General features: G+C 42.6%; 2 protein-coding genes across 2 annotated transcripts; one reads left to right on the top strand and one right to left on the bottom strand.

Moving 5' to 3' along the window:
* The first annotated feature begins 9,512 nt into the window (after positions 1 to 9,512).
* LOC133143036 (potassium voltage-gated channel subfamily A member 7-like) lies at positions 9,513 to 12,762 on the top strand. The gene is made up of 3 exons (XM_061264773.1): positions 9,513 to 9,725; positions 9,809 to 10,500; positions 11,433 to 12,762. Exons 2-3 carry the CDS (start codon positions 9,865 to 9,867, stop codon positions 12,327 to 12,329), a joined length of 1,533 nt encoding a protein of 510 aa, XP_061120757.1. The 5' UTR covers positions 9,513 to 9,725; positions 9,809 to 9,864; the 3' UTR covers positions 12,330 to 12,762.
* Positions 12,763 to 13,312: 550 nt separating this feature from the next.
* On the bottom strand, positions 13,313 to 14,255 carry fgf21 (fibroblast growth factor 21). Its single transcript, XM_061264774.1, has 3 exons — positions 14,105 to 14,255; positions 13,897 to 14,000; positions 13,313 to 13,823 (listed from the first exon to the last, which is right to left on the bottom strand). The coding sequence occupies exons 1-3, from the start codon at positions 14,163 to 14,165 to the stop codon at positions 13,536 to 13,538; spliced, it is 453 nt and encodes a 150-aa protein (XP_061120758.1). The 5' UTR covers positions 14,166 to 14,255; the 3' UTR covers positions 13,313 to 13,535.
* Between the last annotated feature and the right edge of the window lie 1,245 nt (positions 14,256 to 15,500).

A 15,500-nucleotide genomic window follows, 5' to 3' on the forward strand; every position in this document is an offset into this window, starting at 1 on the left:
CGTCGTCTTCCGCGATTAACGCTCATTCTTCCATCCCATCTCCAGGCCACCACTGCAGTGCAAGTGTATCTTAAAGTCCGACTAGGTAGGTATGTGCGTCCCGACCCGGTGTCAAGTGTAGTGTATTTCCCCCTGATTAAAAAAACAAGCCCCAAAAGTAGTAAAGGGTTTCTGAGTCAAGACACTCGTTACCATGGCGATGAGTTGACCGTGACAGACTGCAGTGGCCGAGAAACATGATGAGCACTTTTTTTTTTGTCGTCTTCTTTATGTGCTCGCTAACCGATACTGTTATATTCATCAAATATTTTTTATTAATACTGAACCTCATTCGTCATTTATTTCATGTTCCACGTGACATGTCATTGATTCATTGTCGACAAGTGTTTCAAATTCAATATAATTGGGACCAAAAAATAATAATCGATATAATTTTTTATGCACTCCCTTTCGTCGCTACTTTTGGGTGCTAAGCGGTTCCCCACCTAAAAAAAAACAATCTTCCTGCAACAGCTTTTTATTTATTTATTTTGAAAAGTTCAGCCCTAGAAAATGCATCATCAATATTTTACCGAGATACCGTTTGGCTAATGCGCTTGAGCGAGTCTAAAAAAGTCTTTTTTTAAAAAAAGGAAAAGAACGGGCTTCTATTTATGGTTTGGGTCAATCAAAGCGGTTGTTTTTGTCGGGTAGTGCGGAGAAAAAATAACAAACTTTCTTTAGTTCACTTTTATGGCTGTTTTATTTTAAAATTCAAAACAAGAACACTTAGCAGCATGCATTTAAAAACAAGACTAAATTCGTGGGGAGAAGCTTGGCAGTTTTAATTTTTTTAATGTTGACCATCTGAAGTTTAGATTACCCAAAAGCTTAAAGGGTACCTTTGGTCATTAGCCATATTAACATTTTCATGGCTTCATCAAATCCCTGAAGTTTATTGAAAAAAAGCAACTCGTGTAGGAAATAAATGGCTTTTAGTAAGTGTGACATGGAAATACCGGGAGCATCCATGTTGCTTAGTTTGTAACCCGGATCAGGAAGCTGCGTGACTTCATTCGGTCAACTCCTTTTATAACATTTTTCAGGGATTCTTTTCTACTGTCCTGGCCCAGCATTGTCTAAAGCACTTGTCATGCAATGACAGTTGCTTTATTCAATGGGCCTTTGAAAGCAACTAACTTGGATGTTTAAAAAAAAAAAAGAAGACATATCATAACTCGCATTTTCTTGTTTTGTCCTGTCTGTTTTGTCTGTGTCTGTCTCCTTTTGTATGTCGTTATGATTTCACAATCTTTTCCATTTTCTTTTCATGCTGAACTATTGTGTAAAACCTGTGGAAATCGTTCTTCAAATTTGATTTTTATTAACCCCCCCCTAACACACACAATGTCGTAAATCAATATTACGAAATGTAGCTACGAGCTATGAGAATTCTCGCAGTTTGACGAACGTGACAGGGGTGTCGGGCTCATCTCTGCGGTTAGCTCCCATCACGAGCCCGCCTTTCGAAAGCTACGAGGCGCCGGGCCCGTTACGCCGCTGCCGTTCCCCCATCCCTTCCATTTTGTAACAAGATGGCCGCACAAGATCGGAAGCTGAATGAAGCCGGGCTCGGCTAACGTTTAAAAAATCTCCAACGAAAACCGATAGCAATAAGATCACGTGAACTTGAATGTAGACAAAATGACCTCTCGTCTTGTGACTTTATAATGCATGCCTTGGGTTAGCAAATGAGGTCGGAAAAAGAAAACTTTAGCGATAAGTTTTATTGAATTAAATGCAAACACAAATGTAATTGTATCACCACCTAAAACATATTTCGCACAAAAAAAGCCACAAAAAGTGGATGCACAGATTTCTTCCTTTATGTATAAAAAGTATACACGCAAGGGTTGTGCGATATTATCGTTTTTAGATTCATTAATTGAAATGACTGCATTAGAAGAGTGTTGCCCACCAATAAGCGACTCATTAATTATTGACGACGTTTTATAATAACTATATGAATTCATTCAGGTTTATTTACTGTCCAATTGTTGTGTCCTCCACATATGCAAGAAATGTGCAATATTCTTTTAAGCCGGAGAACAAGCTGTGCAGATAAAGTACATTTGTAAATATCGCTTTTCAATATATTAAAAAAAAAATGTACAGACTTACAAATCATTACGATTACAGAAATGAGCCAATCGTATGTCCTCTTGGTTGTCGCGAAATGTAATAGTTTTGTGTACTTTTCCCACGTTTCGATTTTGACTTACAAAATTCCGTTTTGACACAGGGTGATTGCTCAACCTAAAAGGAAGGATGAGAAATCAATGTGCTTCCAAAATAAATTTGCATGCCCGGCTCGCCTGATTATTGAGGATTGTGAATATGTACAGGGTTTAGTCTTACTTACAATCGTTCCCCCCCCAAAAATGCAATTCAATCATGAAAAGAGTTTCCAATTAATTTCAAGAAAAAAAAAGAAAACAGACTCTACTAATAGGCACTCGGCGTCCATGCTTCAATGCTCTTCGTAGTCTGGTCCAGTACATAAAACTCGCTCGCTCTCGGCCTCCGTAAACATTCAAGCACACTCCCTTTTTTTGTGACAATGTTGTTCTTTTTGGGGGTGGGAGAACTTTTTTGTGTTGCACTCAAGAGAAATGTCCCTGTGTCTTTTTGTTCTCAGGAGATCTTTTATTTGTTGACATACTGTATGTGACATTTTGTGTTGAGGGTGTGGCCAAAAGTGGCCAAGTTTGAAGATTAAAAAATAATAATAATAAACAGACAGGTAGGGAGATGTGCAATAAGTAAGTGCCTCTATGAGGCCCCCCTGGAGGTTCTGATGTCAAGTTAGGAGTCCATACTAATTAGCTAGATTTAACTAGCTACACTAGATGTACTGTCAAAGCGATGCTCGTAACATCTGTAAGTTGAATTCATCATGTTCACATGTGAATACATTAAAGTCATGTGACATTCAATCAATTGTCGGTACTGCAAAAGTTGCTCACAACTGTTTATTTGAACGTACGTTTTCTTATTTTCCTCTAACGCTCGTGTTTTTAAAATGTTTTCAACTCTTGTGGTTAATGTTCTGTACAGTGCTTCACAAATGTATTAGACTGCAACAAAAAAAAATGTTTCTACATATACTAGATAACAGAAACATAAAAAAATATTTTGCTATTTACTAATGTTGTTAATTTACAGCAACTCTGCTGGTGGTCTAGTACATTTAAGCACTAAATCTTAAACATGTCTTTGTCAAAAAAAAAAAAAAATCACTTGCGGAGCTGGGGTTGGGGGCACTGGAAATATTAAATATGCTTGACACTCCCTCGGGTGCCGGATCAGATAATTGGCTTTGGGTGTTTTCCCATTTTGCAAGCTTTCCCCTTGTATAATCAATGTTTATCAGCATTTTCTGAATATTTTAGGGGTTGGTGAAAAAAACAAATTTGCAAGACCCCCTGAGATATCCTTGGCCACCCCATAAAGCCCCCACCCATCCCCTCCACCAAAGAAAAATAATCCTAGCTCCGCCAGTGAAATTAATGTGTATTTGAAGGGACAAAAAATACACTAGTCATAATTTATCATGACATTTTTTTGTCATCAAATTTTTATATTGAGAATGCTAATTAATCCTTTTTCTGCTACGCTGTGGATGAAACTTTTTCTTTCCCCCTCAAATTGAGCTCAAATTCATCCTTAATCTTATAATCTCTATTAAAATGACACTCATCGAGGATAATATTTCCAAAACGGACTATTTGACAGAAGAAACCGCGTGGTTCATTTTAGACAAGCTCAAATGTATTTTCCAAGCAGATTTTCCTTGAAGACAACAATGGTAGAACACGGCGAAGGCAGAGAGAAGAACCACCACAAAATTGTGTCTAACAACAATGTTGTATTGATTCCTTCAATGTGCCCATGAACAACATCACATGTATGTGTTTGTCCATGTGTCCAGAATTGTTTCATTTATTCTGACAGTTAAACGGCAGTGTGCACAGGTAATGCTAATTACTTCCCTACCTGAGTGAAATGCAAAAAAACAAATGTGAATATTTAAATTGGCATAACAAAAAAAAAAAATGCTCGTCTGCTATAATCCAATGTGCTAATGTTTTACATTTCTGATTGTTAGCTGAGTGTGATTATTCATGACTTTCTGTTCTTGTCTTCACAGTGTTAAGTTTCTAGCGTTGGCCTTCTCTCTGTAACGAGGAGTCATTAAGCGGTTAACACATATTTGCGGCGGGAGCCACGTAGGCGGCGAGCGTGACGTGGATGGACGTTTTAAAGGAGATGCTCGGGGGTCACGAGAGAGAAAAAGAAAGAGAGGGGAGAGGCCTCACGTTTAATCATGAATTCCCAAAATTCACACCGTCTGCTCCTGCTCACGTCGTTACCAAAGTAGCCTCCGACCACCACATTTTTTTTTTTTTTTTTTTGTGTGACCCTCAACCTTTTTTGGGCCAATTGACTGAACATTGCACTGACACACTTTGGGAGGAAAATCAAAAAGGACACATTCCAGATGACATCACCATCAACATGTTTCCAGAAAGAAAAAAAAAGGAAAACTTTGTCTTCACAAGGGACTGAATGAACAATGTAGCATCTCTGCTAACACCGTAGCATCTGTTGGCCGGGACACGACTTGACCTTGGATTTATGCAGAGTCGAGGTCAAGAAGTAAAACACCCCAACAGTACATGAGAGACGGGTCTTAACCTTCAAGGAAAATCCCAATGACCCGCATAAAGATCAAGTTTAGCGCCCGTCTCTGAAACTTTGTCTTCCATTCAACTTCTATAAAACGCGATCATTTAAAAGCTACGACGTCAAAACGAAGCACATGTAGCATTGACGCGGTTTGACCTTCAGCCTGCCCTACAAAACTTTTTTTTTTCTCTCATGTACTGCAAAGGGGGGAAAGGAGGGGGTCGAATCCCGAAGGGGAGGGGAGGATCTCGCTGAATGACCTTCCGCGATGTCATCAAGATTAACTGAAACGAGCCCACTTGGGTTTGAACTGCCACTTGCGTCCGTGGAGCACATTGAAGCAAAATTAGAGCGGAAAATAAACTCAAGGAGAGCAGGAGCTCGGGACCACTCTTGTCAGTCTTTGGTCCAATCCAATCTGCTTCATTTCTAATGAAGAGGTGAATGGACAGCCCCCCCCCCTCCAACCCCGCCCCAAGGACACTTTTTCAAAAAGGATTCAATTGAAAGGGACCAATCAGATTAATAGCCCCCCCGTCCCCGCCCCCCCAGCACACACAAAGGCCTACACTGCCAACGAGGCACAAGAACCCCCCCAGATGAATACTGCCCAAAATGTCTCTTCGGCATCTCTTGCTGCCCCGGCGGGCCGCTTGACAGGCGAGTCGATGTCACGGCGAGGACGGCCCCGGCAGGCGGAGCCATCAAGGAGCAGAAGCGGACCAAATATAGTGCAAGTGTACAGAAAAAAAAAGAGAGAGAGAACAAATATATATTTTGATAAAACAAATCTAAGTATGGCTAAGACGATCCAGGATGGAGAATATCAGATGCAAAATGTGAAAATTTGCCATAAAAAAAAAGTCCACGGGGGGAAAAAAATAACAAGGTTGGCAGACTTCAAATGGACTCATGCACTGAGTGGAAAAACAGCAAAGACATGGAGGTACAATGGATGCCCCCCCCCTCCCCTTCAACAAATGAGGGGAGGGGGGGTCGTGGTGGTGGTGATGCATTTTTGTAACTTTGTTTACCAGCATGACTACTTTGCATGACTGTCTTTTCTGCAAACCCTTAGTTGAAGACAAGGGTGCTAGAGATACAAAAACATATATATAAAATGAATTTAAAAAAAACACGTTATATGCAATTCATGTTTAAAAAAAAAAAAGATTCTAATGAAAGAGAAGATATATTTTGTTTGGAAAAGTTGAAAAAAAATGTGAATATTGAAACATGTATGTTTGCAAGGTTACACCCTGAGCTACGTTTTGTTGGATGAAATCTCTCTGCTTCTACTGCCCTACTTTCCTCATTCCACGAACATAGTTTGACTATTTTCAACACGCTATATTTTGCTAACATCTCATCAAGCGTCGCCATTATCATCACCCGAGACTTTGCCGAACCGTTAGCTTGCGCGCAAGAGTCGAACCGTTTGCACAACGACCGTAGCAGCAACTAAAAAAAAAAAAAACATAAAAAAAAGAAAAAAGCTCTCTGTACTTTGACTGCTTGAGTAACACTCATAGTTTTGTTTTTTCTTTGGCAATAATACGAAGAGGAGTCGACTGTAGCAGGGAAAAACAGACGGAGTAGCTTTCGGGTCTCGGTTCTGTTCCACTTAACTGAAAGATAACAAAGGATGGATATGGAGTGGTCAGGCCAAACCAATTTGGAATGCTGGTCAAACTTTTTTCTTTCTGAGTGTTTACATTCATACTTTTTTTTTTTTGCCTTTCCATGATCAACTTTCTTAATGTAGGGAGGGAAAAAAAAAAAAATTGCATGCTGATAATCTTAAAGTGGGTGAGGAAGCGGACAGCATTTTGACATCGCCTCTGTTAATCATGAGTCCTAAAAAAACAAAACAATGACCACTGTGCTGTGTCGTAGAGCAGAAACGTCGTCTTCCTCCCAGAGGCAAATGGCAGCACACTCGAAGTGTGTAAAAGTAGCTTGTCTTACGTTGTATTTTTTTTTTTTGACAGTCTTGCATCATCTTGACACATCATCAAACGAGACCCAGAGCTTCCAAAAAAAAAAAAAAAAATGATGTCAGTCACGTGGCGAAGATACGAGATCCCAGTGCCCACCGAGGAAAAGCTGTTGAGTTATTGATTTGTGACCAAATCCTTCTTCCATTCAAGCCCTGCTGGTTCAGGGCCGCTGAAGGTTTCTTCTTTGCATTCCCGTAGTGTCGCGACTTGGAGAGCTGGCCCGTGTGTGACACTCACAAGTGTTCACGTAAATCTCCGCGAGTCTACGCTGGCCTTACAGGGTCTGAGTGCAACCAAAAAAAAAAAAAAGAGCGGTGTCTCATATGTGTCACTCATTGTTATTGTTTGTGTTTTTTATTTTTTTTACAGTTTCCATCTCAGACAGTTATAGCCGCCGGGGTCAAAGAGGTCAGAGGTCAAAACGGTGCATGCAGAAACTCGTCACCCAGGTGTGTTTGTTTCAGGTCGAGAATTGTATTTAATCATATCTCATCTGTTCGCATCAAATTTACGTGCTATTTCTTTTCCATGTATGCTTTACAATATTAAGTTTCGAATTTAAAAAACAATCAATCCGATTAATTTGTGTTTTTGTCAGGTACTTGTTTAAATTGTGTTTTGTTCATTTGAAAACACCGTATGCAATCTGCACCAGGAATGCCACTGATTGACACTTACTGTAATGCTCTCGAGGGCGCAGATATTTTTTGGACTGTGTGTCTTGGCAAAAAAATTATTTGACATTATAAAGCGTGCGGAGTAATCCATCGGTTTTTCTATCACACGCCGCCGCGCACGGGATATTGCAAAGTGACGTCACGCATTCCCCATAAGCGTTCCAAAGATAAAAAGATGTACTGGAGAGGAATAGGAAGACGAGGTGGTCACTGAGGTATCCGGATTTTATTTTTTCAAACGCCGTAACGCATCGAGAACTGTATACAGTATATTTCAACGGAATGTTCATGATGGATCTTTTTATATTTTCAAGAACGGGATAGAGAGACAGCGAAAATAGAAACATATCAATAAAAGTGTCATAACATTTCTACTACTGAGACTTAAAAATGTATGAATGTCAACTAATGTGAAATCAATCTCCTTGAATGAATTAACTGCTTATAAGTCATGAGATGCTTTTCTTTTTTTCTTTTTTTTCTTTTCTTTTCTTTTTTTTTTTTCCAGAGACGTTGAAAATTGCTTCAAACCATTGAGAAGAACTTAAATAAATGGGGAAAATTCATGACCTTTGTGCTATTTTTGTTTCCGGCCTGCTGGGGAAAGTCTTCCAAAATATACCAGGAGAATACCGAAAGGCATTAATTACTCATAATTCCTGCTAAATTCTCATGAGAGCGCATTCCGAGGGCACGTGCGAGCGCGCCGACAGTTAAGCGTGCCAGTCGGGTCCAGGATCTAGCCGCACGGTGATGGATGTAATCCAAGTTGAAGCGTGAACACAATGAGAAGTCCTTGAAGGAAGTGAAAGACGACACATGCAATTGCAAGTTAAACGATACGGCGTGATGTATCGGGATGACAGCATTTCCAAGAAGCTGTATAGCGACCTCCTCATTTTAGCATCTGAAAAGTTAAGACATGTCACATGATGCTGATCTATGATTTTTACTGTAATTTTTTCCAACGATATCTGAGAAGGATGATGTCAAGTCATTGATATCGTGGAAAACGGATGCCACGCAGCTCCCATCCCAATGTGACATTTTGAAACCGATACGGAATAGTTGGCGACGTACGCAAGGGGCTTTATATATGGAGTGTCGGATGTCTGACAACATCCTGGGCCTCTTTTCAAAAATGTTTTCCACTATGAATGTGACCAACTCAATTGTTTTTTTTAAAACTATTTTCGAGGGGGGAAGTAAAAATAAACAACTGAAAGAGGGTGTTGCACACTTTTCCAACCACATCATTTATTTGTACTCTTGGAAGTAAAATAATAATAAAAAAAAAAATGTCAATTGGGTTGTGCGGTCACATGATTGGTAGAAAATAAATTTAAGTGTCTTGTAGACTTTTTATATTCATTGCATGGGCGTTTATAGGTACATCAGATATGTATGCGTGCGTGTCCTGTGACTAAATGCAGCAATGCTGGCAGAGATATTTTGTTTCCCCCTCCCTCATCCCTTCTTTTGGTCCCAAACACTATCGCCCTCTAGTGGTCTGCCGAGATGAGTTCAAGGGGGAAGAAGAGACTCCCATGGTATGTTTTACACAGCCACACTAAATTTACAACTAGTAAGTGCCCGCAGACCGGGTTTCGTTATTTCACCCAGTGATCACTCTTACGATTATTAATAACATCAACGGTATCCGAAGTGAGTAATATTTAATGCACTGATATTTTTATTTAGTGTCAATGACGTACAAGTTATTTTTTTTTATTGTTCAGGTCTAACTATTTATGGCCGTCCGTGTCATAGACGAATGTGAAAATGGAAAGAGCGGTGAAGTGGACTGAACTGGTGGAAGACACATCGTGTCTTTACAGCTAATGACATGAGAAGCTTCAGCTGATACGCTTGAAGTTGAGCTTGGAGAAGGCACGTTGAGAGAAGCTCAGAAGAAGGCCAACGAAGTCCAAGGGATCTGGACGGGGATTCCATAGGAGGGCTGCGAGGGACCCCGGCCAGATTATTGAGCTCGTTGCCGAAGCCAACACCGAGCGCTCCCATGCACATTTGACACCTGATAGCTGCCACCGAAGCTTGTGTTACTCCATTGCTAAAATGGGGGGGGGAAGGAGGAGGGAGGGGTCGAACCGAGATTGAATTTCCTCGGAACAGCATTCCTGAAAAATTTCAAGAGTGGACAAACATGAGGGCATACGGGACGGACAATATTGTGGATGTCGCTCGAGCAAACAAGTGGCGCTGGAGGACCGACAGCGCCGATTTATTTGAAGGACGCCACGGACAGAGAACCCGCCAAGCAGCAGAAGAGGAACAATGTGAGAGCTCAAGTTGGGGTCCAGTGAGTAGAAGATCTCCTTTTCTGCTTCCCTGAGCAATGCTAATTAACCGCATCCACTCACGGGACTGTCACTTTGGTTTCAGGCCATCTAGACTCGCAGTTCCACAGGAGAGCCGTCGGCAGGACACTCGAACTTGGGATGGACGACGGTGACCAACAGGGTGAGGAAAAAGCAGGAGAGAATGATAAAGACATGAAAAACCAGATGAATATTGTGGAAAAGGGCGTGAGGGAGATTAATATACATGAGAGAGAGAAGAAGAGGCGCGGATGGACGCTGAGCGAGCGACTGGCCATAAATGTTTCGGGGATGCGCTACGAAACCCAACTTCGCACCTTAGCCCAGTTCCCCGACTCCATGCTGGGCGACCCGCAAAGAAGATCGCGCTACTTTGACCCCTTGCGAAACGAACTCTTCCTGGACCGCAATCGGGCTTGCTTCGACGCCATCCTCTATTTCTACCAGTCAGGCGGGCGGCTGCGGAGGCCCGCCAACATCCCCCTGGACATCTTCATGGATGAGCTTTTGTTCTACGAGCTGGGAGAGGACATCATGAACCGCTTTAAGGAGGACGAAGGCTTTACCAAAGAGGAAGAGAGGCCGCTGCCCGCCAACGAAATGCAGAAAAGACTTTGGATGCTTTTTGAACACCCGGAGTCTTCGTCGGCCGCTCGCATCATCGCCATCATCAGCGTCATGGTTATTGTGGTGTCCATCCTCATCTTCTGCCTGGAGACGCTGCCGGACTTCCGCGTTGAGAAGGAGACACGAGAGGTACGGAATGTTAATGGAAATAGAATCATGCGGAATAGTCGGATGACCTTTGACCTTGAAGTTTTAAAGGTTCCAAACGTTATTGTGAGAGAAAAAAATAGTCAGGCGATGATGATACTTGAAGTCAGGAATGTGTAAAAGGAGAGAAGGGGCGGGGCATGGATGCGGGGGTCAGGTGTGTGCCGCAAAGGTCGCCACGCATAGGTGAAGCACTGCCAAAGTTTCCCGTCGGATTAGAACAGAAGATTAAAAGGTCTCGCAGGACATCGGGTCATGTTAATACATTCTTTCGGCGCCGGGCCGGGCCAGGAAAGTCACTTTGTCCGGTCCAAGTCAGCGCGCCGGCAATGAACGCGGAGACGGGAAGCGGTAACAGCGAGACGCTCTCGGATTTCTCTTCAGACATCTCGCGAGGTTATATTTAGTTTGAGGAGAGCCCTTGGAGGTGATGATGACATTGCGGTAACCACCTGATCTACTACCGAATATAATTTCCAAGTTGCGCGGAAAAGGAGCATCAAACACCCGAACGGTCTACTAAATCAACATCTTGCCATCTTGTTGAATTAAAATGGCCTCCGCCCGTCAACGTGATGCTAACCCTGGCGCAAAACGGAAAGACAGGTGCACTGCAAGCGAGATCGGACCAGCTATGATTGATATGCAAAGCCGCAAATGTCAAGCGCTTTATGGCGGCGGCCAAAAGTGACAGCCAATCAGATGGTGAACAACATACTATCAGAATACTGCGAAAACGGGATCCCCCGGACCTAAAGGGGTTAAAAATAGCCCAGCTTTTAAAAGCCTTTCCTATTTTGCCAAACGTGTTTATTCGATTTCTGGGTAAGAGTCAGATGAGAAGGTGACCTGCATTAGCTTGTGTTGTTTATTTTTCCATTTTGCTTTTTGTGGTTTGTCTGCCGCCATCTCAGGATCATCTTCACAAGCACCACGGCCAAGGGAGGAACGTGTCCGAGGCCAGGCCTCCACCTGCCAGTGTTTTCAACGACCCCTTCTTCATAGTGGAGACCGTTTGTATCTTCTGGTTCTCTTTTGAGCTCATCATGCGCCTTTGCTGCTGTCCCAGCAAGATACACTTCTTCAAAGACGTCATGAACATCATCGACTTCAGCGCCATTTTGCCCTATTTCGTCACTCTGGGAACGGAGCTCGCTAAGGAAAGCGAAACCAGCCCGGCCACTTCCTTAGCTATTATCAGAGTCATCCGACTGGTGAGGGTGTTCAGGATCTTCAAATTGTCCCGTCACTCTAAAGGTCTTCAGATCCTCGGTCAGACGCTGAGGGCGAGTATGCGTGAATTGGGCCTTCTGATTTTTTTCCTTTTCATCGGCGTCATCATTTTCTCCAGCGCCATCTACTTCGCCGAGGCCGACCACAACGACACGGCCTTTGTCAGCATCCCGCACGCTTTCTGGTGGGCTGTGGTCACCATGACAACGGTGGGCTACGGAGACATGTACCCGCAGACGGTTTGGGGGAAACTGGTGGGCTCCATGTGCGCCATTGCCGGCGTGCTGACCATTTCCTTACCAGTGCCGGTCATCGTGTCTAACTTCAGCTACTTCTACCACCGGGAGACGGAATGCGAGGATCGCTCCCGCTACAGTCACGTCACCAGCTTGCCGTGGGAGGACGAGGACCCAGAGGAGGGAGAGGCACAAGAAGGGAACCTGGATCCCGAGGGGGATTATTATGCAATCGGAGGCACCTATAACAATCTCAACGGGACCGTTTTGGCTAACGTGGGACAGAGTGCTGAGTATGAAGGAATTATCCGTTTAAGGGAACCGCTGGTCACCCAGGTGTGAAAAAGAAAAACAAACGAGTGACAAAACGTTTACTTTGATCATTCAAATTTAGTCTTACAGAACCTGTCGAATTTGTATATTCTCAAGTTCCCTCATCCCTTTTTTTCTTTGCTTGACTTTTAAAATGTGTGTCCACACACTATGACGTCTTACTTTACTCCCACCTTTTTTTAACTGGAAACGTTGAGGCGGTCTCTATGAAAAAACAAAAGCCCTTGTTGCAAACACAACCAGAGTTCTCGTAAATTGAAGACGTCATTCTCGGCATTCTTTCGGTCGTACACAAACGTTCAGAGCTTTGGCCTACGTGAGCTGAGTGGACTGACCTCATCATAACAATGAACGAGAACATCCGGCAGATTTGTGATTTGTTGAAAACACCGACGCTACTGTTACGTACTCAGCCTTTGAATAAATTCTCTATTTTACTAAATTCCGAGAATGAACTCGTGTTTATTGTAAAACTGGATTGTCCGCTTCGTTAGTCACACCTTAAGTGACATCTTTACGACTGACCTTTTTGCACAGCTACGCGACTAACAATATAAGCTGTTTTTATCTCGCGTTTTCCCGGAACACTCAAGCCTTTCTTTCCATAGAACGGAAGGCATGTGTATTTTAATACGCACGCTGGTTTGTGTGAGTGTCACTGTCCGGCACTGTATGCTACAGTTTAAAAAAAAAGAAAGAACAGGATTCCCCTGCACCACTTGAACACAAAATGTGCCGCAGCACGTGTAGACAGACAACACAGTTATATTCTTTATCCTGCAAAAAAAACTAGTTGAAAAATTGTTAATTTGTCTGCATGACTGTATTCTACCGCCGCCTAGTGGCCAGGTCACACACCAAAAGGAGCCTCAATGAATTCAAAATAATGCATAAGCTGTTCAATTGACATTTTATTTCATGATGTCAGTTTAAAGTTAATACAAAAAACTTACGAAAGAAGTTGCAAAAAATAATTTATTTTCATCCAAATCTTTTCCAGTGTAATAAAATGCATGTAATCTTGACACAAACACCCTATCCACACTCAAACATTCAAAACATACACTGAAATAATAAAATACAATAATATTAATTATTAAATACACAACAAAAAAATCAATTCAATACAGTACAACATTTCACATTTTTCAATCTGTCCATCCATTTTTCTTTTAATTTAAAAATCCACCAATGAATGCTTAGCACTCACTCTCGTCACTTTTCCGCTGAGAACTGAGGACTGAGCATAGAACCCTGAGACATTCCCAGAAGGTCATCGGAATCCAGGTTGAAGTTTTCCCTCACCGGCGCCCGTTGGGATGCCGTTTCCCTCGGGAGAGTATCTCTGAGTGGCAGGAATCGGGTGAAGGGGACGGCGTGCCCATCCGGGGAACGCCTGGGATTCAGCGACAGGGCAAATCCGTGATGCGGGGACACAAAGCGGGTGTACCCGTCTGCCAGCAGCAGCTCTCGGAAAGTGCAGTCGTCCTCTGAGAAAGACGACTGTGGGAGACGCAACCTTGCGTGAGATAACTCACCAACTGGACTGATTGATTGTTGAAAATCCTTCACTTACCCGCCCCCTCAGAGAGCCCGCATTGTCAGCGCACAGAAACAGCGATGACCTCTGACCTTTAATGGCGATGTGGCCCGGCTGCACCGACTGTAACTGCAGCACACCTGTGAACGTTCATGCGCAAACGTGAAGGTCTCCAATGATTCATGAATCCATTTATTTTTTTTAGCAGAGATCCAAACGCTGAGTTGCGAAAGGCAACACTTACCGTTAGGAGTCTGAACGTCGCTACCAGACACGCTTCCATCCTGGCTTATCTGTAAGTACATTCCTCGTCTGTGATTTTCTGCAAAAGTAAGAAGACAAAACAAATAAGCCTGACCGTACCATGCTGTGTATCAAATTGGGCCTCATCTGAAATACTGTACCTGTGTAAAGATGCACCTCCCTGACTTGACCGTTAAAGGCTAAAAGTGGGTTGGAGTCAGCAAGATAGAAACACAAAGAGACGCGAAGTAGGATTGCAAGGAGAAAAAAGTACCCAAAAGTCTTGTTTGCTGACCCAAACATTTGGAGACAAAGAGAAAATGTCACAGTTACTGTACTCTTGATAAATAAAATAATAAATACGAATAGAAAAATAATTTATAAATAAATTACAAAGAATAAGGCAAGAAGAACAAACTTAAATAAGAAATATTGTGGCTCCTGGAATGTAAGTTCTGGCTTTTAAAACCAAAGAACTTTGTGCGTTTATAAAGGAGCCGGAGGAGGGTCCATCATGACTCACTTATAAAGTGATTTAATGCTGAGCGGAACTTCTACGTCTATATATGGCCCTTTTCCTTGTTTGGAATTCTGAAGAAGTTTCAGTATCCGTAAAAACACTTGTGCAGCAAGAGTTATTCAACATATTTCTTCATTTTATCGAAACCATTTGACTGGATTTTGTTTTAACACATACACTAGAGTTGACAGAATGATTTTATCGTTTGTTGTCTGCAACGAGTAGAGAAAAGTCTTCTTTATACAACAGTAGGAGAATATAGCACGAGACCCGAAAGCAAAAAAACAGCTTGTGTCTCTGGGATTCCCAGAAGTTGTCACCAAGTGCATTAGTGACCAGGAGATGGCGACAGCGAAGCGCCTGAAGACAATGTATTGTTCTGTAATAATATATGTTGCCGTAATTTATGGCACGGGATGTATTTTTATTCTGTGCCCTGAAAGCGAACATTTCCAGGGTAAACCAAAGCAGTCACCATAAAAGGCCGTTAGGTGGCGCCAGTGTGCAAAGTGCGGCTCGCCCAGCAAGTGTAGAAGAAGGTTGTCTTGGATTGGGGACGTGACGTCAGGCATTCAGGTGCACGAGAGGAGTTATCAAATACAGGTGAAGCAAGATGGCGGACGACGGTGGCATTCTCTCCGGTGTTGTGCTTGATTTTGTTCCCCTGCCGCGGCAGCGCGCACGCTTTATTTGGAAAGCGAAAAAAACGATGTCGTACGGCGTCAGCACTATGTTGTTTTCAATAAAAACATGAAGAACTCACGTTTGCGTCAGTCAATTTTAATTTTTATAAAGGATTATTCTCATTTGATGTCTTTAAATTCATCCGCGTTCTGCCATTGAAGCGGGGTGCATTCAAATAACACTCGTTCACTTC

Source organism: Syngnathus typhle, linkage group LG18 (assembly GCF_033458585.1).
Source record: "Syngnathus typhle isolate RoL2023-S1 ecotype Sweden linkage group LG18, RoL_Styp_1.0, whole genome shotgun sequence".
In the NCBI taxonomy this organism is placed as follows: Eukaryota; Metazoa; Chordata; class Actinopteri; order Syngnathiformes; family Syngnathidae; genus Syngnathus; species Syngnathus typhle.

What these genes read in the sequence shown, in the direction of transcription:
- LOC133143036 (XM_061264773.1), top strand. Translation starts at nt 9,865, where the DNA reads ATGGACGACGGTGACCAACAGGGTGAGGAAAAAGCAGGAGAGAATGAT. An exon ending in TTGAGAAGGAGACACGAGAG is followed by an intron (nt 10,501 to 11,432) that starts GTACGGAATGTT and finishes CCGCCATCTCAG; the next exon opens with GATCATCTTCACAAGCACCA.
- fgf21 (XM_061264774.1), bottom strand. Translation starts at nt 14,165, where the DNA reads ATGTACTTACAGATAAGCCAGGATGGAAGCGTGTCTGGTAGCGACGTT. An exon ending in CGACGTTCAGACTCCTAACG is followed by an intron (nt 14,001 to 14,104) that starts GTAAGTGTTGCC and finishes GAACGTTCACAG; the next exon opens with GTGTGCTGCAGTTACAGTCG. An exon ending in CGGGCTCTCTGAGGGGGCGG is followed by an intron (nt 13,824 to 13,896) that starts GTAAGTGAAGGA and finishes CGTCTCCCACAG; the next exon opens with TCGTCTTTCTCAGAGGACGA.